The sequence below is a fragment of the Alternaria ethzedia genome (genome assembly GCF_023757985.1).
Source record: "Alternaria ethzedia strain BMP 0044 chromosome Unknown scaffold_1, whole genome shotgun sequence".
Lineage (NCBI taxonomy): Eukaryota > Fungi > Ascomycota > Dothideomycetes > Pleosporales > Pleosporaceae > Alternaria > Alternaria ethzedia.
In genome coordinates, this window is record NW_026056194.1 from 2272848 (window position 1) to 2292966 (window position 20119).

Below are 20119 nucleotides of genomic sequence, written 5' to 3' on the forward strand. Positions count from 1 at the left end.
ACACCCCTGTCTAGGTCTATATGAGCCCTTGAAGCCAGATCTTACGATCTAAGCCGTAGCTGTACATCGAAACACGCCATCTTGACGCGTGTCAAGCCATTTATAACTTCGCCCACACAACATGCCGTCTCACAATATTCTTCTCATAGCCGAATCGCTTCACGACTACCGCCTCGTCGACGCGACCCTTGCCGTTCGACACACCCCCGATAGCGGCCCTCGCAGCTCCAGCCCTGTCATCGATCGTGAAAAGGAGGCAGACGGCAACCATGTGTGGATCATCTCCCTTGAAGATATTGATCTTTGACACATATTTTCCGCCGAGTTGGGCTTTGTGTTGCGCCAGGAAGTACCCAACGGCTTGTCCATTCGGTGATCCTAGATTCGCAGTCGAAGTCAATAATCCAATCCCAGAACGTCGAACCGAGATACAACTTACCGAGCAAAGCGAGATATTCCGGATCATCTGACCCAAACTCGCAGCCCGACCAGATCATTATCTCATCCAAGTCGAGGCAATTGTCTTGTAAGATCTTCTTGATTATCGCGACCGTCTCGTCGTTTATGATGGGCGTACTAAGAATGTACTTGATACCGCCCACATTGTTTGGACTCGCCAAGTTCCACAGTCCCCACATGATATCCGAGCTCGATTTCAGTGCGGGAAGCTCATCGTTGGGCGGAGGATTTTCGAGGCCCCAGAGGGCTTGGGCGCTGGTCGCGGGGCTCTGACGATTGGTCATTGCAATGAGGCCTGATGCTGCGTTTACGCCGATTGTGAACTCGGCGCCAGTGACCTACAGAGAGAAGATGTCGTCAGTAAGACCTGGATGGACCGTCATCATCTTTCACCTACACGATAGTAGTTGTCGTTGGCTTTATACCACTGCTGCTTGACGGGTGGTAGATCTCCCTGATTATCGCGCCGTACTGCCGGACCGTCTTTATGGTTAATAAAGTAACACCGATTTGGTCCACCCTGGTAGGTACTACGCGTATCAATCCTGAGGTCGTCGAACATGCTCTTGAGCTTGTGGCTGTGCTCGAACTCGCACTCATCCCCATGACTTGCGCGAAATTGGGGGGTGCCATCGTCACTCTCGATTTTGTAGCCCCAAGTTTCAAGCTCCTGTTGGATGGGGTTGGTCCAGGGGCTATCGATCGGGTTGACAAAGGCGGCTGCTGCATCATGCGGAGAGGTTGTTGCTGACAGCAGCTTTTGGCCTTTGCATGTGGCTTTGTGGTATATGACATCGATATCGTCAACGCGAGCGACGAGGCCGTGGGAGGAACGGGGAGGGACATCGGGTCCTTGGAGATGCGGAGGAACCACAATCAGGCTCTGCACGAGAGTTATGAGCGCCGGGAGACAGACGATCGCCAGAGCCCGCATACTTGGTGTTCGGTTTAGCCCGTACCTGTAGCAAGTAAATCAGTCAAGAGAAGTCTGACCTCCGGTCTAAGTAACTGCACGGCTCGAGCGTTACCCACTTGTGCGTCTTTCACTTGGTAACTATCCCATAACTAAGCCCCATTCAGCTCTTGCCATTAGAAAATCTCCTATGAAGAGTTCAACACGGTCTGGAGGCGCAGTGGTAGCGTCGTACATAGTCATCATGTCGCTCTCGCGTACAGGGTCAAATCGCATGGTGCTAACGATACCTAGGTATGTCCAGATGTTGTAGGAGGAGCAGAAGGTGAACAAACAATGTCTGTAGGTAACGTGAGCGTATGAGAGATTAGCACTATCAGTACTTAACCCTTTCCCGACATGTGTGATACCAGACTGCAGCGCCCAATCACACCACATTCAAGGTGCAGTACTGGGGAGCTAACGCCTTCCGCGCTGCCAGGGACCGATTGGACGGAGGTTACACCGACTAACAGAGTAGGCAATACTATCAGCGCAGTCATTGTACCAAAGGGCGTAATTCTCGAGTGTATTGTAGAGACGCCAAGGTCGGAGCCCTGGAGAGTTCCAAGGTTGTTCTGGGAAGGGACCACCAGCCAGATTTGGACTAGTGCCCCGAATGTCGCGACGCGACCTCGGGAACTTCCAACGTCAAACCTCTTCGCATCATCACTCCCGCCCGACAGAGACCATCACCAGCTACTTTACGCGCGCTCGTGGTATCTCCACACCCTCACTATCAAACCTGGAGCGTTTGCGACTGCATTCTGGCTGGTCTCGTACAACGCGCCCGTTGATCATAGGCCGGAGCCCACCTGGGCAGTCCAATGCCCGCCGCACGAGACTCCTCGGATTTGGCAATCATCGTACCATAGGTGAAGACATGCACATATGCTGGCAGATCACAAAAAGAGATGTCTCGCAGTAAATGGGTGGCGACGCGCTTTCTAGTCGGTGATGTCCACCATCCTGCCGTGCAGGTCATTGTGCGCATAGGTAGTGCTGTCTAAGATGTCTTCCCTCTTCTTCTCTCGTAATTTCTCTCACCTTCATTGGGATTACCTATCCGTCTCACCGCTTGTTACACCGACCGCGGACGCTTTCAGGCCATTGAGTACTGGTTGCCACGTTTTTCAGCTGAAGCCTCGTGGGCGTTTATCATGGAGGCATGACGTGGCTTCTGCCTTCTTGTCTCTATATATTCTGAACTTTGCAGCTTCATCTCTTCTCTTCCTACATACTCATCATATCTCATCACTCGTTACGCATTTTGCCGCATCAACATCATCATGCCCTTCACTACATCCATGCATGGGCAGTTCACATCTATCAGTACGATGAAAATGAACTCCTCTGGTGGCTGCAAGAGCGGATACGCATCGCCTATATCTCCTCGTGTTCGATGGTGAGTATGTCGTCTTCACGGTGAAGCCATGTCGGTGAACTGACCAAATCAGGATGCGCAGCGAGTTTCACGTTCACCAGATCACCGTTGCTGGCTTTTGTTGTCTTCTCTGGTGCCTGTAGCAGTGGTCGCGCGCTCTTCACATCTCCTAGAGCCTCATGGTGAGTATGCCGTCTCCGCGGTGGATTGGTGAAGTCAAGTCAGTGAACTGACTGGATCAGGAATTGCAGCAAGTTTGACGTTCACCAGGCGACGGTCCTCGCTGCAGTCTCTTGTTGTTATGGCATATGGTGAGTGTCCGAGCGCCTGAGAACAACAAACTCGGCTACAATTTTGACTATCCCATCCCAGACCACGCTACTCAGCAGCATGGCTGAACACCACGAAAGCCCCCAGACTTTCATGCCGATCAGCCAGACGTCTAGCCGGACCTCAATGTTGCCTGCAGCAACATTTCCCAGCGCTAACATGTCATCCAATCTAGCAGCGTACTTCGAGGACGAGGTCGAGCCGCAGGTTCCGATGCCCAACTTCGCCTACGCAGTCCAGGACTACACCAGCAGAGCATCTAGCGTCAACGATGCCTACCATGGCAGCTCACCGCGCAATTACAGTGTCGGTCGCGAGCTCCCTAGGTATGTTCACACCATTGGTCACCGTTGACCTTGATGTTCCCATCACACCTCCATTGTTTGGAGGTCTGCCATGGCAACGGCATGTGGAAGAAAACAATGCTAATTCTCCACTTCACAGCGAGTCGGTCTTTCCGCCATTCGAGCACATGAACCAACCCCCTTTGGAGCCGACAATGGCGCAGCAGGAGTTCGATCCCAACATGGCGAACCCTTTCTACGACTACAATCCGCCAAGTAGTGAGTCTCCCCCATCCAAAACACCTCATGTATCCTCCAGGCTGACTGATTATCTTAGAATTGGGAGAGGTTGAGGGCCATGTAGACCTCAGCGGCAACATTCGTGAAGTCGTCAACAGCCTTACAGCTCGCATGAACAAGGCCGAGTCGGAGGTCTCAGAGCTGCGAGAGACTGTCGTCCAGCTTGGTCTGGCAGCCTTGTCGGCTCCAAGCACCCCGGTGAAGAGCGTTCCCGCACCGTCCAAGACCTTCGAATTCCTCAACACCGGTCTGCAGGACCAGGAGACCTTCGAAACCAAGATTGTCGGCAGCAACCAGAAGAAGAAGGCCACGAAGACTCACGCCCGTAAGGATCTCCAAGTCAAGATCCCCGGCATCAAGATCCCTACCATCGCCCCGCTCCCCTCTGGTCAGCCAGATGTAAGTCCTACATGTCCATGTTTCCATCATCGTGTACTAATAGCGAACAGTCTGGCTACCTTACCGGCGGCATGATGTCTATGTTCCCTTCTACACCAACCTCTGGCGGCCTCCCGAGCTCACCCCTCACCCCCGGTCGCGTCGGCCCTCCAACCCCTAGCAAGCGCGGCAACAGTGGTAACACGTCAATCGCCAAGCGCAAGGCCCACGTTGCACGAGGAAACATGGCGCCAGCCTTCGTCGTTGTACCCCAAGTTCCTCTGACCGACACCGAGCTCATCGTGTACTTCTTCCAGTCTCTCGGCCGTCCTACCGTCGCTCTCCGCCTCTACTCCCGCAAATGGGGCCCCGCGCAGATGGTTGAGACGCTCAACACCCACCGCAACCTCGAGGGCGGTTACCTGCGCAACACCTGTTCCGTCAAGTGCATCACCGCTATCAACAAGGGCAAAGAGAAGTACGGCAAGAACTGGGCAGACCAGTTCCGCGAGGGCATCGAGAATGCCAACGATCTGATTGCTACCGATCTCATCCGCTACCCGCACGACGAATTGGAGGGCGTCCTTGACTACGACATCCGCTATCTCGGCAACGGGCTCAAGAAGCACCCCGAGCAGGGCGTTGACGGCGGCATCTTCACCCGCTGCGTCAAATACTGTATCAAGCAGGACGCTAGTTACGCACTGTCCAACGTCCATGAACTTGCCTGGTCACTGCAGACAGGTCAGCTGACTGATGAGGAGGAGGCTGCTTAATCTTGTTTTGAAGCATACATGGTTGTTTTGAAGGATGATTTGTTTCAGGATAAGGCGGTTGTATACTCCAAAGTAAGATTCTGGGTGAAGTAATACATGGTGGATGGGACGTAGCTATAATGAATTCATTCCCTAAATTAGACTTGTTGTGCATCATGTGAGTGAGCTGGTATGTCCTCAACGTTTTTTCCAGAGGAGTTAGGAAAGGTTATGGGGCTTCGTATACCTCAACGTTCTTCTTTGAGTCTAGCGATTACGCATACGAGAAGCATCGTAGACCTCTTCGCTACGTTCTCAAAAAATGTCTGCTCATTGTTAAGCCGATGTAGCCTTCAGGCCCTACTATAATTCTCCTACCAAACGCTATCATTCCAAATCCCAACCACTCTCCACCTGCTCATCCCCTACCCAACGCATCTCAACCCATCAACATCCTCAACATACCGCCCTTATCCTCTGATCCCCCATCCGCAACCCCCTTGCCCGCATCCTTATCACCCTTATTCGGACCCACGGGACTCGTCGCCGCAAAGAACAGCACCTTGATCGCAATCGCAAACCCAGCATGCAGCACAAACACGACAATAAGCAGAATCTTGCTCGTCTTCGCTTCGGTGGTGCTGAGCACAGGGTAAAGGTTGCGGAGGAGGAAAAACGCCGAGGCTGCGAGCCCGAGGGCTACGACTGTGAAGTTGAGAACTGAGATGTTTGTTAGTACGACGTCTCCTGGTGACATGCAAAGACAAGAGAGGGAGAGGAGAGGAATGGGGAAAGGAAAGAGGGAAAAACTCACTACCCCAAGGACTCCAAGCAACCAGACTAACCGCAATCCAAACCAAATTCGCATACCCATACAAACAAGCACACTCCATCAAATTCGCACTCTCACTCCCATACCATTTCAACACACCCCACAGCCCCACAGGCACAAACGCCGTATACCCATACACCAGCCCCGCCGCTCCACTCAGCAACTTGAAGTCGTACGCAAAATGCTCCTCGCCCTTCTGCGCAAGATACTGATTAATCGTTCCGGTCAAAAACAATATCACGATAACCGTTGTGGCGATCCAGACAGGGCCGTACAAGTCTGGGTTCCCCTCGAGCACGTCGAGGAAATTGGCGCGTGGGTACAGGGTGGATGTGCAGCGGCGCAGGACTTCGGCGGTGTCGACGTCGAAGGCTTGGGCGTAGAAGTTTAGGGACCAGAGGTAGTGTTTGCGCGAGGTGGGGGAGGTGCTTGATGTGGAGGGGCCGGGGAGGAAGGAGCCGCTCGTGGAGTCGGGTTGGATTTTGGGGGCGCCGCGGCCGGTGGGTTGGGTGTCGAAGTCTGAGGGGTGGAGGGTTAGGTGATGCTTGAATGTATGTGATGAAGAGGAGAAGCTTACTGGAGCTGTGGAATTCGAGGTCTTCTTGCAGGTCGGTATGGCCTAGGTCGCCCTGGGGTTTGGTCAGCTTGTCGTCTTGAGCTGGATGCTGGGGGCATGTGCGCTTTTCTGCGTCGCATCCCAGGGGGTACGTACCTCTTGATCAACGTCTACGACGACATCGTAGCCGCGGTTCGCCATGATTGCTTGTGAGTGAGGGCTGTCGATATGTCGCGAGCTGGCGTAGAGCTGGCCAGATTGCGGTTGACGTACGTCGCGCGACGCGACCGTGCGCTAGGTTCATTCGGAGCAGGCGTTTCAGGGTCCAGCTCGCTCAACACCATGACAATGTCAGAGAGCACATGCATCTTCACACGACCACTAAGTCATCCTGTCGCAACGAGTTTCTCATTATCATCGTAAATGTAAGGCATCGGATCTAAGGCTCTAGCATCGCAACCATCTAGAATCTACCACAAAGCCACCGATATGTACCATCCCTGCAGTCACTGTCTACGGCGCAGGCTCGCTCTTGACCTGCAGCGGCTCAACGTTCCAGATAGCCTCCGCATACTCGTCGATACATCTATCACTTGAGAAGAAACCCATGCGCGCAACCGTCGTGATGGTCTTAGTTGTCCACTCCTCAGTGTTCTTGTAGCTCTCATCGATGAGCTCCTGTGTCTTGATGTACGATGCGAAGTCGTCAGAGACGAGGTAGTAGTCACCATGGTCCACGATGCCGTTGATCAGAGCAGAGAACTGGTCCGCATCGCCAAACATGCCATTGTGAATCGCATCGAAAACGTTGGCAAGCTGGGGGTCCAGCTGGTATTGAGAGTACATGTGGTTGTGACGGAGGTCCTCGACATCTTCGGCAAGGTTACCGAAGAGGAAGATGTTCTGTTCGCCAATCTCGCGAGTAATCTCGATGTTGGCTCCGTCGCAGGTTCCGATAATGAGACCGCCGTTCAGGCAGAACTTCATGTTACTGGTACCCGACGCCTCAGTACCAGCAGTAGAAATGTGCTCGCTAATGTCGCTAGCAGGGCAGATGATCTCTGCCTTACTAACGTTGTAATCGGCCAAGTAGACAACCTTGAGAGCGTCGCCGACATCTTTGTCGTTGTTGACAACATCACCCACCTTGTTGACGAGGTGGATGACTGTCTTGGCCATCCAGTAACCTGGTGCAGCCTTACCACCGAAGATGGACACGCGAGGAGCTAGCTTCTTGCGATCTTCGGGAGACATGGCCTTGATCTGGAGGTAACGGTGGATCACACCGAAGATGTTGAGCTGCTGGCGCTTGTACTCGTGAATGCGCTTGACTTGAACATCGAACAGCGCTGCCGGGTTGACCTTGACGCCGTTGTTCTCCAGGATGTATTGTGCGAGTCGCACCTTGTTGGCGTACTTGATGTCGCGGAACTCCTTGCGGAACTCCTTGTCGTCAACAAACGCCTCTAGCTTGTTCAGCAGGGTGAGGTCCTTCAGGAACTCGTGACCGCCCAACTTTGACGCAATAAGCGCCGAGAGCTTGGGGTTGGCCTGGTGGAGCCATCTCCTCGGGGTAATGCCGTTGGTGACATTGGTGAACTTATCCTGTCCGTAGATCTTGACGAAATCCTTGAAGATGGTCGTCTTGATCAAGTCGGAATGTAGCTCGGCTACACCGTTGACCTTGTGTGAGCCAATCAAAGCAAGGTATGCCATGCGGACCATCTTTGGGTTCGATTCTTCGATGATGGAGACACGACCCAGCATCTCGCGGTCTTTCGGGAAGTTACGCTCGACGAACTGGAGGAAGTGCAGGTTGATTTCGTAGATGATCTTCGAAAGTCAGCACGGTCTCAAGAAATCAGGTGATTGAACATACCTGAAGGTGGCGCGGGAGGAGGTGCTGCATGAGCGGTACAGACCACTTCTCGAGCGCCTCAGGAAGCACGGTATGGTTAGTGTATCCAAACGTCTTCTGAACGACTATATGCTGTTAGCATCCAGGTTTGGGTATGAGGGTAGATTCTGCTTACTGCTCCATGCCTCGTCCCACTCCAAGCCCTCGATATCGACCAATATCCTCTGAAGCTCGGGAATGGCCAAGGTCGGGTGAGTGTCGTTGAGTTGAATCGCGACTTGGTTGGGGAATTCCTTCCAGGCGCGCTGGCTCTTCTTGAAACGTCGCACGATGTCGTAGAGGGAAGCTGCGCACCAGAAGTACTGTTGCTTCAGGCGAAGCTCTTTACCGCGGTCAAGGCTGTTGCTAGTCAGACATGATATCTCATAACCATGGAACTACTCACTTGTCGTTGGGGTAGAGCACAGCGGAGATGGTCTCAGCGCGCTGCTGGTCAGCTACAGAGCTCTCGTATTCGCCAGAGTTGAACTTCTGGAAGTCAAACTCGCCGCTGGCTGCCTTGCTGCCCCAAAGGCGGAGGTTGTTGCAAGTGCCAGTCTTGTAGCCAGGAACTTTACTTGTCAATGAAAAGGTGAGAAGTGATGGAAGGACTGCTTACCGGGAACGTCAAAAGCAACAGCCTGGACAATCTCGCCGCCCTCCCACGAGCACTGTTGCTTGCCCTCGTCGTCCTGCCAGCGGTTGACGTTGCCGTAGAACTGGATATCAACGACAATGTCGTGGCGCTGGAACTCCCATGGGTTGAAGTCCAGCCAGTAGTCTGGAACCTCGACCTGGTATCCATCGACGATCTCCTGCTTAAAGATACCATATCGGTACCGTAAGCCGTAGCCCCAGGCTGGGTAGTTGAGAGAAGCCATCGAGTCGAGGAAGCAGGCCGCAAGACGTCCGAGACCACCGTTTCCTAAGGCAGCATCATGCTCCTGAGATACAATGTCCTCCATGCGGAAGCCGAGATCGCTGAGACCCTCTGCATGTGTGTTAGAGAAGCAATCGCGAGGTCCTAAGAGGTGGACTTACTGGAAGCGATATCCTTCTGCTCAACGTTGAGCATGGCATTGTCCAGAGCGCGGCCCATCAAGAACTCGAGGGAGAGATCTGAATTTATTAGAGGTTGTTCTACCAGCAAGTTTCCCACTAGTCTCACAGTATACACGCTTCTGGTCAGCAAAGGTCTGGCTCTGCTGCGTCTTGTTCCAGTCCAAGACCAAGCGATCCCTGAAGGCGAGGGCAGTTCCAGCGTAGGCAGCAGACTCGTCGCAGTTGAAGAGGGAGCGTGCGAGGGTAGTCTCGATATGGCGAACAGCGTCTTTCGTAAAGTCGTCTGGCGTCGAGAAGGGCTTGGGCATCTATGCGTGTGTTAGTGTTGAGAATCATCCTTGTACTATGATTGAGGATCCAATTGACATACAAACTTTCTCCATGCCTCGCGCTGGGGCTCTGGGATGCTCGCTTCTACGTTCTTGATCTCACTGGGGCCAAAGCCAGTTACCGTCCTCTTGTGCTTGGGACGGGTGAATGAAGGCCCAACGGGACCCTTGAGGTCACCGAGGGGAGCGCTAGTCGAGGGCTTGCGCTCGCGGGGGGAAGGGTTTGCGGCCATCTTGATAATGTCAATTGCAGAGAAGCGCGAATTGCTTAGAGAGTGTCGATGAGAGAGAGGAGATGGCGGGGTAGAGGGGCGTATGGCTGCCGCTTGGAGGTAAGAGGCGCAACCGCAGAAAGGTCAGGGCGATGTGATAGGACGGACAAGAGCTGCAGGCTTATGAAGACGCCGCAGAAGTACCTCAGACGTGGTGTTTGCTACGCGCCAGACAGGAAAGAGGAGCGGCAGCAACGGCAATGGCGTGTTTACAGGGCGTCCGGGTGGAGTAAGACGGGCGGAGATCAATTGAACATCGCAGCAAGGCCCTCAGGATTATATCAGGAGAGCAGGAGCGACTAGCTAGCGGATCGCGGGGAAGGAGCACTCCTGGCCAGGCTGACAGCGAGCAACAAGCTGTTGAGCTCTCCCACATGCAAGCTGTATGCAGCATCTCGCGGAGCCAGTACAAAGTGGGGTAGCCGACCCCACGATGCCGTCGCGGAGCAGTTAGCGGGGTCGTGATGGGCGCGTTGTCCAATAAACTTGTGCATGCTGAGCCTTTAGTGTGTTTGTTGCGCGTCGAAGCGTGATCTTCAGCATGGCCAGAACCAGACGACGTGACGTCTTCAACCCCTCAACACCAACAACACCATGCTAGCCTAGAGAGCGTACCTAATCAACTCCAACGAACGAAGTGCGCAACAAGCACAAACTTCAAGCTCTGAAATCGATAGACATGAGGGGAATGTGCACATTCAAGCTGCAGCCGGCGCGGATCTTGTCGGAACAGGGAAGACTATGTTGATGCTGCAGCCCCACCATCGTACGTTGACCTGATCACTGTAAACAAAAGCATCAAAATGTCGTGATATCTGCACACAATCTTCTCGCATGATCTTATGAACATCTCACGCGATTGCGACGAATCCGCGTCACGTGTATGAGCTGCTCGATACGAAGTGCCAATGTAGATTAAATCCGTCTTTACATACCACGTCGGTAGGGATGAATATCAAACAAGCTCAGTCCTCCAACCTCCTAGCTGGTATTACACAAATAGCGTTCTCAAAACATGAAACACAGACCATTGGCATCAGGCCACCAAACCCACTCAACTCCACCCTGAAACAAATATATACGAGGTGACAACAAGCCTGTTGTCTACACAGAGGAAAAACTGATCCATGCCGAAGAACGCCGAGAGATGCGCATCGCGAAAGATGCCAAAAGGATGTGGGTATCGTGAATGTACGCAGCAAAACGATTAAAAAGAGTCGAAGGAACGGAATTCGTTGCTCGTCCATGGGAGACCGCCGCTCTACGGGCTGGGCTCTGGGGTCTGAACGCCGTAGCTCCAGATGGCCGTGCCTTGGAGGCTGATGGAGAGGTTCCGTCGTTGCTTCATCACGGTCGTGATAGGGGTTGATGCGGCTGCAGGAGCTGTGCTGGGTCGCTGCATGTTCTTCAGCCTCCACTGCACCATGTCGTTGGAGATGCGAGCAAGGCCGTAGTCCATGTCCTGCAGGATAGCCCTCCTCGTGGCCTCGATCTCCTGCACGGTGAAAGCACCGTCGCTCTCCCTAATGCTCCAGTGCCGTGAGGAGCGCTGTCGGTCAACGAGAAAGCCGTGCGCGAGGGAAAGAGCAGCCAAGACAATCACGTCTGGGCTAACATGCACGTTATGACGCGAGTCTGTCATCATGAAGTTCTTCAGGTCGCGGGCATAGTCGCTCGGCGCAAGAGCATCCCGCCAAGTAGCTGCGAACCGGCTGCTCAATGCATCCAGCACGCATCCCGCAAAGGCGACAATCTCATCCGGCAGACCAGCACGGTCGAGGAATCCTTGAATGACCGATGCATGAGGGCGGTGGGTGGAGACGTTGAGCGGCACGAGGTTGGCGAGGTGGGTTGCGTATACTATAGATAGCAAGTCAGCGGACCGAAATCAAGGAAGTGGCAACGGCATTGATCTTGGGTGAAGGGGTGCTGGTTGATCGACAGGCACACGTCCGAAATGTGGAGATAGACTGTTGAGTTGGAAAAGGAGCATCTGGGATGAAGCATGACGAGGGCCAAGGCGCTCTATGCAGGGGAACGTCGCTCTGCCGCCCGGACCGACTCATACACACCAGCATCCACAAACCCGTAAACAGAGATTTGGTGGGTGTGAGGTAATAAATAGACTAACCTTTTGGTTGTGGAGGGCTGCTCGTGTCATATGACTGTGTCGATGTTTGGGCGGTTGGCGTTGATACTCGCGTGGGTGTGGGCTCCTTTGCTGGTGGAGGGGTTGGCAGGTTGGACAGCGGAACGCAGCTCGCAAAGTACTTGTCCAGCTCTTCGTCTGTCATGTCGCTGTTGACGGATAGGGCTGGCGAGTAGTCCATTTTGTCGTGTTTTGTTTTTCCAAGTTGAAATGTTGTGTTCTAACGGTAGTACAGCGGTGTCGGCGAAGTGTAAGCGAGGGAAGGTTGGAGAGTTGGTCGTGTGATGTTATGGTCGTGAGTCGAAGAACAATGAAGCGTCGTGAACCAAGCAGGCGAGCTGGAAATGTCGTCAGAGGGGAGAAGAGCCCCAAGAGTGAGGGCATTCACGAGTCTATATACACGCCCATGTTCCGACCAAGAAAACCGAGACGGTGAAAGCGGCGGATGGGTAGCGTAGCTCGCTAGCTGGCCCCCTGCACTTTCCCAAGACTCAGTAGCCGTCTCCCTGCCGTGCCACCTTCACAGGCGCGCACGCTCTCCCGCTCAGGCCAGCGCCAGCTACAACTTGGCCGTATGCGCCATCGCCAGGGCTACCGATGGCGTGTGCGGCTGCCCGAATGATGGCAGTGTGCAGCCGCCTGGTAGGAACGCTCAAGGTTGTTCCGCGCGCGCTGTACATGCAATGTCGTGATGTCGAAACTATATGGCCAGGAAATCGAGGCCCAGATATACAGTGTGCCCATGTTGCGTGATCTATATTTCCAATCTAATCGTGTTTCTCCAGATCTTCATCCACTCCATCACGATCAGCACTCTAACGACATCATCTGCATATAGCGGGACAGCAGGGCCACTTCATCTGGCAGTTGCAATACCGACACAACATAAACTTTGTCGTACATACAACCAATCTCGCAAACCGCCTTGCCGGAAAAGCTTATGCCCCGATCCCATCCACTCGTCAGATGCTTCCCAGCCCGGCGCCGAGTCGCCTGTGAGCACTACTGCGAGCATTATTGCCTATCCACAAGTTCAATCCACTGCGAAACAAACCATCACACTTTTCACCCGTAGTTCCGACTGCAGATTCTTTTGCACATGTCAAACTCTATCGATCGCATCGCCGCTGTCAATTGCCCTGCATTAGGATCTGTACCCTCGTCACGCCATCACGCCGCTGGAGGGTACCCGAGCACGTAGCCAGCACCTGTTCCCTCACCGCCATGTTCCGCACTCTCGAGCACGCACACTACACGATACGATGCGGGTGCTCGGAACCATGTTATCTCCGTCCCCAAGCTCGCAAAAAGGGGACAATGTAGACGACAGCGCGCCGCGAACCCCACATCCAAGCTCTGGGGGCGCAGTCCTCCTAACCCGTCTTCAGCACCTCACCCGCTCGCCCTTGCGCACTTGACCCGTCAACACCAAATCTGCTCGCAGCACGAGTCGTCGTATCTGACTCCCCAGGCGAATACGTAGCAGGCCGCCCGAACGCCCTGACTTGCTGGCGGAATTTCGGCTTCGGCGCCTCGTATCAAGCGGTCCATCGCGTCTATTTTCCCCGATGCTATTACGGGGCCGGTGGAGCAAACCAATACTCGCGCACAGAGAAAATATTCGCACAGTCGACAAATTCCATCTTTAGCATCCGTGGAGTCGTGAAACACCATTTGCCCGGTAGCTCCAGCATCTTTACGAGCTGCGCCCGACTAATGCTATCGATTGCGCTAGCTTTGTGCGAAGCAGCCACCGCCCGCCGCACTCCCAGGAACCCGTTGCTACGAGTCTGCAGACATTGTCGTCATGGGCGTAGCTTGCATCTCCGATCCTTGATGATGGAATCTTCCTCAACACTGTCCGTGGAGGGCCACGTACAGGCAATCAAGAAGCTTCGGAGTCTGGGCCTAGGTCCAAAGGCTCCACTCGCATCCTCTTTTCGCACTCAGCACCATGCACCCTTTTTGCTTCTTGCTGCATGATTGAGACACTTTCACAAGTCCGAGGATTGGCTCACGGACGCTGACAGATGTCATGGCTCACCGATGGACGCTACCGGCTTTCTCCTATGGCCGGCAAGCCACGACCAGTGACCATTTGTTCAAATCATCAACGCCGGAATCTTCTGAAACACAAGAGTGTAAACTACCTCTGCACATTTCTTCTAGACTGTGAACACCCGTTTGGTTCGAGAGCGTCATCCTGTGGCGTAGGGTCCTCCCGAAGATTCTAGCTGTTCTCGATCTTCTTAGCTCGCCAGAGGACGACCGCGTCTAGATCCTCCACCACAGTCACACGGACTCCTGTGGGGGTTTTCATGACTATGGCAGCTGGTGGTGTACCTGCATGCTCAACACTATGGGCGCGGATTCCAAATGCTTCGGGTTGCAGTTGTGAGGAGCGCAGACTGCACCTAGATCCAGCTACGGCAAGCCATGTAGTCACTCATCTGGATTCCATGACAGGCCGATGGACTATGGACTCCATGGACTATGCTCCTGCGCCTAGAGCATAGGCGAAGTATAGCTGAGAGCCGATAGGGTCCCGTTGAGACGACAGTCATCATGTACACAGATCACGCGAGCTAAACAACTCGCCAGCTCGCGCAGTTCCTGACACTTTCACAACCTCATTCTACATACTTGTGAACACGATACACACATCTATTAGCATCACATACTGTAAAGCAACTAACGGCACGATTAAGTCTTCGCTAAAACGATAAGCCACACATGCCTGAGTCTCGTCATAGCACCTATAGCAACTCCATCACGATGCACGTTTCCCTCCCGTCAACGGGCCGAAGTCCGCAAAAAGCAACAACACACCACGTTCTTCTCGCTGGGAGATCATCCGGTATCATCTACATCGTTGTATCTGCAGGAGGTACAATGACTTTTTGAAGTAGTGTTTGTCAATACATTTGGTGAACATCATGTTTAGTCCCAACTAGTAGTCTCGTCACCATCACTACCAAGATCTTCAGTCACGATCCCAGTCTCCGATTGTTGCTTGACAGCCAATACAAGCATACACATATTCACTCCACCTCCCCAAGCTCCAGCTCCAGCTCAACAACGTATTTCCTTCTTCCTCAAAGTCGGTTGGCCCCGCATCGTTTCCACACTACACCACATCCCAAAACGCACATAAACGTACGACAACAACAACAAACGGCTATATCGGCAGTCAGGCGGTGATACTTTCTTTTTATCGCTCAAGGCTGACAACACATACATTCATGCCAAGTCGCAGGTACGTGATGGTGTCATACAATGACATAGATATAGCAGCATACAGCATGTAGGAGTGTACGGTGTATGTAGTTATAGTGTGTACGCTTAGCAAAGATACGGTGAAGACATGACCCTACGAGACCGCAGAATCCGCACGCGGATGTATTATCGTCTACAATGTATGCTGCCGCTGCTGGGAGATCCGAAAAATGGATGACCGTTGCTAACCATGAATCTATCGATATCGGCAGTTGATACATTCACTCGACCACGTTGCGGGATTCTTTCTCCTCCCCCTTGACTCGTGGGCCTTATTTGGGTTGTTTTAACCTCCTGGCACATGAACGCACGGGTCAGCGATTACCATGGCATTGCATTGCGTTCTAGATGGATAGTAACTTCCAACTTTAATTCCATCTTCACGTTCCAAAGCATCTACACCGGCTTGATTTCTCGTCCCTATCACTGATATAACTACCAGTAACTTTGAACCTCCATACCATGACACATCGGAAGCGTCACCGCGTATACGCGACGTTTTCTGTACCATACCGGAAGAGCAAAGCTTCAAGACTGACTACATGGTCGCTTGGACAGGTCTAGTTGGAAAAATCAATTGGGGTGGAAAAGCTGTTGACAGAAATGTATGGCCACGGCATCGAGCAAAGGTGCCAGAGCATCGTGATGAGAAGGGACAACGACAACAAAGCATCAATCTCATGACAACTAACATGCGCGGAGTCCGCAACCCTTCAAGACACCTTGTCCAGCCAAATCACATGCATAAATAAGCAGCAGTAACGATAACGAACATTGATTTGTACTGCAATAGCGAACATGATAACCGACCAAAAACACCACGCTTCTCCATGAATACAAGGAGTAGTCAACCCTTCTTAACACTCAAACCACCTCGATCACCTAACCGTCCAACTCATACTACTATCCTACCATCCTACCATCCACTCCAGACTGAACTAGCCTCGCACATTTGGGATATCGTTAAACGACCAGATTCCACCTCACGCACTTTTCTTTCCTTTCATCGTCCACAAGCGACGCAAACATGTCTATTGTCTTCTTCGTCATGACTGCCGTACCGTCGTCAAGATTCGCACCATGATCCTCCAACACGTATATTGTCGTGCGCTATTGGAGGCAGGCACATCGTTGTAAACAGAGCGAAACGCTTACTGGGCCTTCTTGGGGGCAGCGCCGGGCTGACCACCAACGTACCTGCGGATGTCGGTGGCATCAGCAGCCTGGCGAACAATGTTCTTAAAGGTTCCCCAGCCCTGCTTAGCAGCGGGAGGAGTGCTCTGGTTGGCAAGCTGAGCGTCAATGCGGGCAGTGAGCTGGTTGATGGCCTCCTGGACGAAGCTGCTCTGCGCAACGCGAGCGCGGAAGAAGACGGTGTAGACAGCGAGGAGGATCCAGGAGCCCTTCTGGAAGAGCATGGCAGAGCCGAGGACGCGGAACCACAGGAAGATCTCGAGCAGGGCGACAAGAGTCATGGAGCCATCGTAGTACTCCTTGACGAACTTGCCAATAGCCTCGGAGGCAGCGGAGCCTTGCGGCTTGGCGCCGGCCGCAGCCGCAGGTGGGGGCTGGATGGTGGGCAGAAGGTTGGAGCGCACGTAGGTAGCGACGTGGAAGACGGAGTATACGGAGAAGGGGAGTATGGCAAGGGGGATCTGGCGGGAGAAGAGCCACACAAGGCCCATGACTACCAGGCGGTTAGCACGTGCTGCGCGGAGACGAGGCGATAGCTCGCAGAGGACTTACTCAAGTATTGGACGTTCTCATCGGTAGCGAGAGCGACGACACCACCCTGCTTGCCTGCCCTCATGCGGGCGCGGTAGGCCTTGTAGACGACAATGCCGTATGTGACGCATGCCGACAGGAAGGCGGTGCGGTAGGAGAAGGACGCCCATCGCGAGTAGTAGTTGAAGGTGATGTACGACAAGCTGTATCGCAGGGTAGCGAGCAGCAGCGTAACGTGTCCGGCGAACCAAGCGAACTGCAGAGTCTGGGCGAGGGCAGCAAGGCGCTGGCCCAGAGGCATAGAGGCGGGCGGTGGAGGGGCCATTGTGTGTATTTTGGGTATTGTCGTGTGGGCTACGTAATGGGTAGCTTGGGACGTCAGCAAAGGTCGGAAAGATAATGGCAGCTCCCAATGTAGAGAGAGATAAATGACAGCAATGATCTGCTGCCCGTGGAAGGAAGTGGAGGTGCAATGTGTCCACAGCGGTGGCTGGGTGCTGCAACTGCTGGAACTGCCCAGCGTTCGGGCCCGCTCGTGATGTTCGCCGTGCCTGATAGGCGGGGTCGACTTACCGATGCAGATATCGGGTCCGGGACCTCAGTGACGGTGCTCAGTGCGTGCGGAGAGTAAAGACGCAGGGGAATGAGAGCAGAGTAATGGTGGTTGTGTGTTCCTAGAGAGGGAGGAATGCGGGCGGCAGTAAACCAGAATTCGGGCGTTTGGGGGGTGACGACATGGCAAGCTGCAATTCTGGGTAGGCACAAGCCCCACTGCACCTCTAGCGCAAACATAACCCTGACGATCTCTCAGCCGCCAGCAAGGCCTCCAGCTGCCGGCTTCTTCACACGCTCGCTCGCAAGTGTCTGGCCAGCAAGCACGATGTCGTCACTCCTGTTTCTTCGCAAAGTTTCGTTTGTTTGTTGGGAAACATCACTAGCAGTGCCGCGTTTCGCTTTTAGCCCACAAATGAAATTGCCTTATGATAGTCTGTAGAATACATGAAAAGAACCTGTCCGACACTCCTCGCTCCGAACTACATCTGCCGAATACTAAATAAGAGAAAATGCCGAAGTGAAGCAAGGGAATCAGAAAGGAGCGCAAAGACGTTGGTATCAATCAACAATCCGGACGACGGCACCAACAGGTAACACTGCTGTGCTTCGTCCCCAATGTTCCATCGTGGTGTATTATCCCTTTTACCGATAGCACCCAGTGGTATCGTCGGCCGCATTATATTAAACAAGGTCTGGTAAGAGGGTGTAGAGAACTGAGAAGAGGTAGCTGAGAGGCGCGTGACGTCCGGAGCGGGAGGGGAGGGACGAGGGTGGCGCCAGGGTGTCGACTTAGCGGAGAGAGAAACCCTTTCTCTTGCCCTTCTCTTCGATCGGCCTGCCAGACTCGATGCGGGCCTTCTTCTCCTCGAGCTCTTGTCGTTGTCGGTCTAGCTGGTCCTTCATCTCCTTGTGACGGGCGTACAGCTCTTCTTCGCTCTGGCGCAGCTTGCTCTCCTTCTCCTGGACCTTTTGCTGGAACACCATCTTCATTTCCATCTCCATCTTCTGGAGCTTGGCCTCGTGCAACGAGCGCTCCTCCTCTTGCTTCACGGCAGGGTTGACCTCCTTGAACACGCTTGAGTCCTGTTGGATACCCATCTGTGCAAGCTTCTCGGAACGGTAGTTCTCGTACAGAGCGTTGTTAGTGTTCTCCTTGAGCTCCTCCATGTGGGTGCGGATCAGCATCTGGCGCAGCTTGACAAAGTCGCAGTGCTCCTCGTTGTCGACCTCGACAACACCCCAGGGCAGCGCACGCCCGCGGACCTTGCGGCCGTCAACAGTCGTGACCTCGGTGTTGGAACCGACAACGGCGAAGGGAACCTTGGCCATGATCTCCTGGTTCTCCGCAATGGTCTCCTCGTCGTCAAGCTCATACCGTGGGCCCTCGAAGATCTGGATCTTGTGGTAGGCGATATCTGCAAGAATCTGTACTTGTTAGCAGTGCTAGATAGGCAGATGAAGCGACGTACCCTCTTCTTGTAGTTATCAATTTCATCGTCAGTAACGGTGTCGGCCTTGGCAATGACGGGAATCAGGTTGACCTTGGTGTGGAGCTTCTTCATGACCTCAATGTCGATGGGCTTCAGGGAGTGGCCAGTGGGCTGGATGAAGTAAACAACGGCGTGGATGCGGTTGTCGACAATGTTCATGCGGTTGACCTTGTTCTCAGCATCCAAGTAGGCGTCGAAGCGCTGCTCAATGTTCTTGACAATGGGGTCCCAGGACTCATCGTTGTTGATGAAGTCGCCAAAGCCGGGTGTGTCGACTACTGTTAACCTCAGGCGGACACCGTTCTCCTCGATATCGGCGCTAATCGACTGGATCGATACGGTCTTGGAGATGTCGAGACTGGGGGGCTTGCGCTCCTTGGGCGGGTACAGCGAAGTGTTGAAGAGCGTGTTTACAAGGGTCGACTTTCCGAGTCCAGACTCGCCTGAAATGACACGTTAGCTCGGATGGACAATACTTGGGCGGGGGTACACATGCCGACAACCATGACGTTGAAGTTGAATCCCTTGCGCACACTCTTGCGGTGCCACTGGTTGGGCAGGTTCGCAAAGCCAACGTAGCCTGTGAGCTTCCTGCGCACGATGTTCATGTCGTTTGCCATGGCAGCTGCGGCCTTGGGGTTCTTCGCCGTGATGGTGTGCACCGCTGGAGAGGAGCCGTTAGACATCGACATCGTTTGATCCATGCCGTATCCACTGGACGACGCTGGGGGCGATGGAGACGCACGGGTGGGCGGCGCGGGAGAGGTAGCACCGTTGGATTCTACAGCAGAATGTTAGCCAGGGGCCAGGGGAGAGAAATCATGGCCGTCGAGCGCGGCAGCAGCGACCAATGCCAAACAGGTTTGACCCTGCTTGGCGTTGCCCAAGAGCCACCGCGTGTGTGCCTGAGGTGCCAATGATGCCGTGGCTGAGGTGTAGTTGTTGATGTCGCGAGACGGGGGTCGGGGAGAGCTCCTTACCCATGGTGTAAATAGTGTAGTAGAAACGGACGATGGGTCGTCAAGTGAGGGACTTCTGCAGATGAGGAAGCGATGTCAGCGGAGGCTCTCAATGCGTGCTGGTGCTGGCTGCGTGGCTGCTAAACAAATGTAACAACGCGACCAAGCCCAGATC

The 20119-nt window shown here is 53.8% G+C and overlaps 7 protein-coding genes across 7 annotated transcripts; 1 reads left to right on the forward strand and 6 right to left on the reverse strand.

Annotated features, from left to right (window-relative positions):
• Positions 1-100: 100 nt before the first annotated feature.
• J4E87_000725 (uncharacterized protein) lies at positions 101-1615 on the reverse strand (the record flags this gene model as incomplete). Its single annotated transcript, XM_049372378.1, has 4 exons — positions 101-378; positions 440-797; positions 857-1418; positions 1608-1615. The coding sequence occupies 4 exons, from the start codon at positions 1613-1615 to the stop codon at positions 101-103; spliced, it is 1206 nt and encodes a 401-aa protein (XP_049238512.1).
• Positions 1616-3284: 1669 nt separating this feature from the next.
• On the forward strand, positions 3285-4863 carry J4E87_000726 (uncharacterized protein; the record flags this gene model as incomplete). The annotated part of the gene is made up of 4 exons (XM_049372379.1): positions 3285-3451; positions 3570-3688; positions 3747-4108; positions 4159-4863. 4 exons carry the CDS (start codon positions 3285-3287, stop codon positions 4861-4863), a joined length of 1353 nt encoding a protein of 450 aa, XP_049238513.1.
• A 418-nt stretch (positions 4864-5281) lies between these two features.
• Positions 5282-6431, reverse strand: J4E87_000727 (uncharacterized protein; the record flags this gene model as incomplete). Its single annotated transcript, XM_049372380.1, has 4 exons — positions 5282-5562; positions 5657-6193; positions 6252-6303; positions 6387-6431. The coding sequence occupies 4 exons, from the start codon at positions 6429-6431 to the stop codon at positions 5282-5284; spliced, it is 915 nt and encodes a 304-aa protein (XP_049238514.1).
• Positions 6432-6743: 312 nt separating this feature from the next.
• Positions 6744-9751, reverse strand: GPH1 (Non-essential glycogen phosphorylase; the record flags this gene model as incomplete). The annotated part of the gene is made up of 8 exons (XM_049372381.1): positions 6744-8063; positions 8110-8213; positions 8264-8487; positions 8534-8699; positions 8747-9118; positions 9169-9246; positions 9296-9497; positions 9560-9751. The coding sequence occupies 8 exons, from the start codon at positions 9749-9751 to the stop codon at positions 6744-6746; spliced, it is 2658 nt and encodes an 885-aa protein (XP_049238515.1).
• Positions 9752-11051: 1300 nt separating this feature from the next.
• On the reverse strand, positions 11052-12120 carry J4E87_000729 (uncharacterized protein; the record flags this gene model as incomplete). The annotated part of the gene is made up of 2 exons (XM_049372382.1): positions 11052-11650; positions 11922-12120. 2 exons carry the CDS (start codon positions 12118-12120, stop codon positions 11052-11054), a joined length of 798 nt encoding a protein of 265 aa, XP_049238516.1.
• A 4246-nt stretch (positions 12121-16366) lies between these two features.
• J4E87_000730 (uncharacterized protein) lies at positions 16367-17265 on the reverse strand (the record flags this gene model as incomplete). The annotated part of the gene is made up of 2 exons (XM_049372383.1): positions 16367-16902; positions 16962-17265. 2 exons carry the CDS (start codon positions 17263-17265, stop codon positions 16367-16369), a joined length of 840 nt encoding a protein of 279 aa, XP_049238517.1.
• A 1019-nt stretch (positions 17266-18284) lies between these two features.
• On the reverse strand, positions 18285-19969 carry J4E87_000731 (uncharacterized protein; the record flags this gene model as incomplete). The annotated part of the gene is made up of 4 exons (XM_049372384.1): positions 18285-18920; positions 18965-19428; positions 19482-19766; positions 19966-19969. 4 exons carry the CDS (start codon positions 19967-19969, stop codon positions 18285-18287), a joined length of 1389 nt encoding a protein of 462 aa, XP_049238518.1.
• Positions 19970-20119: the final 150 nt, after the last annotated feature.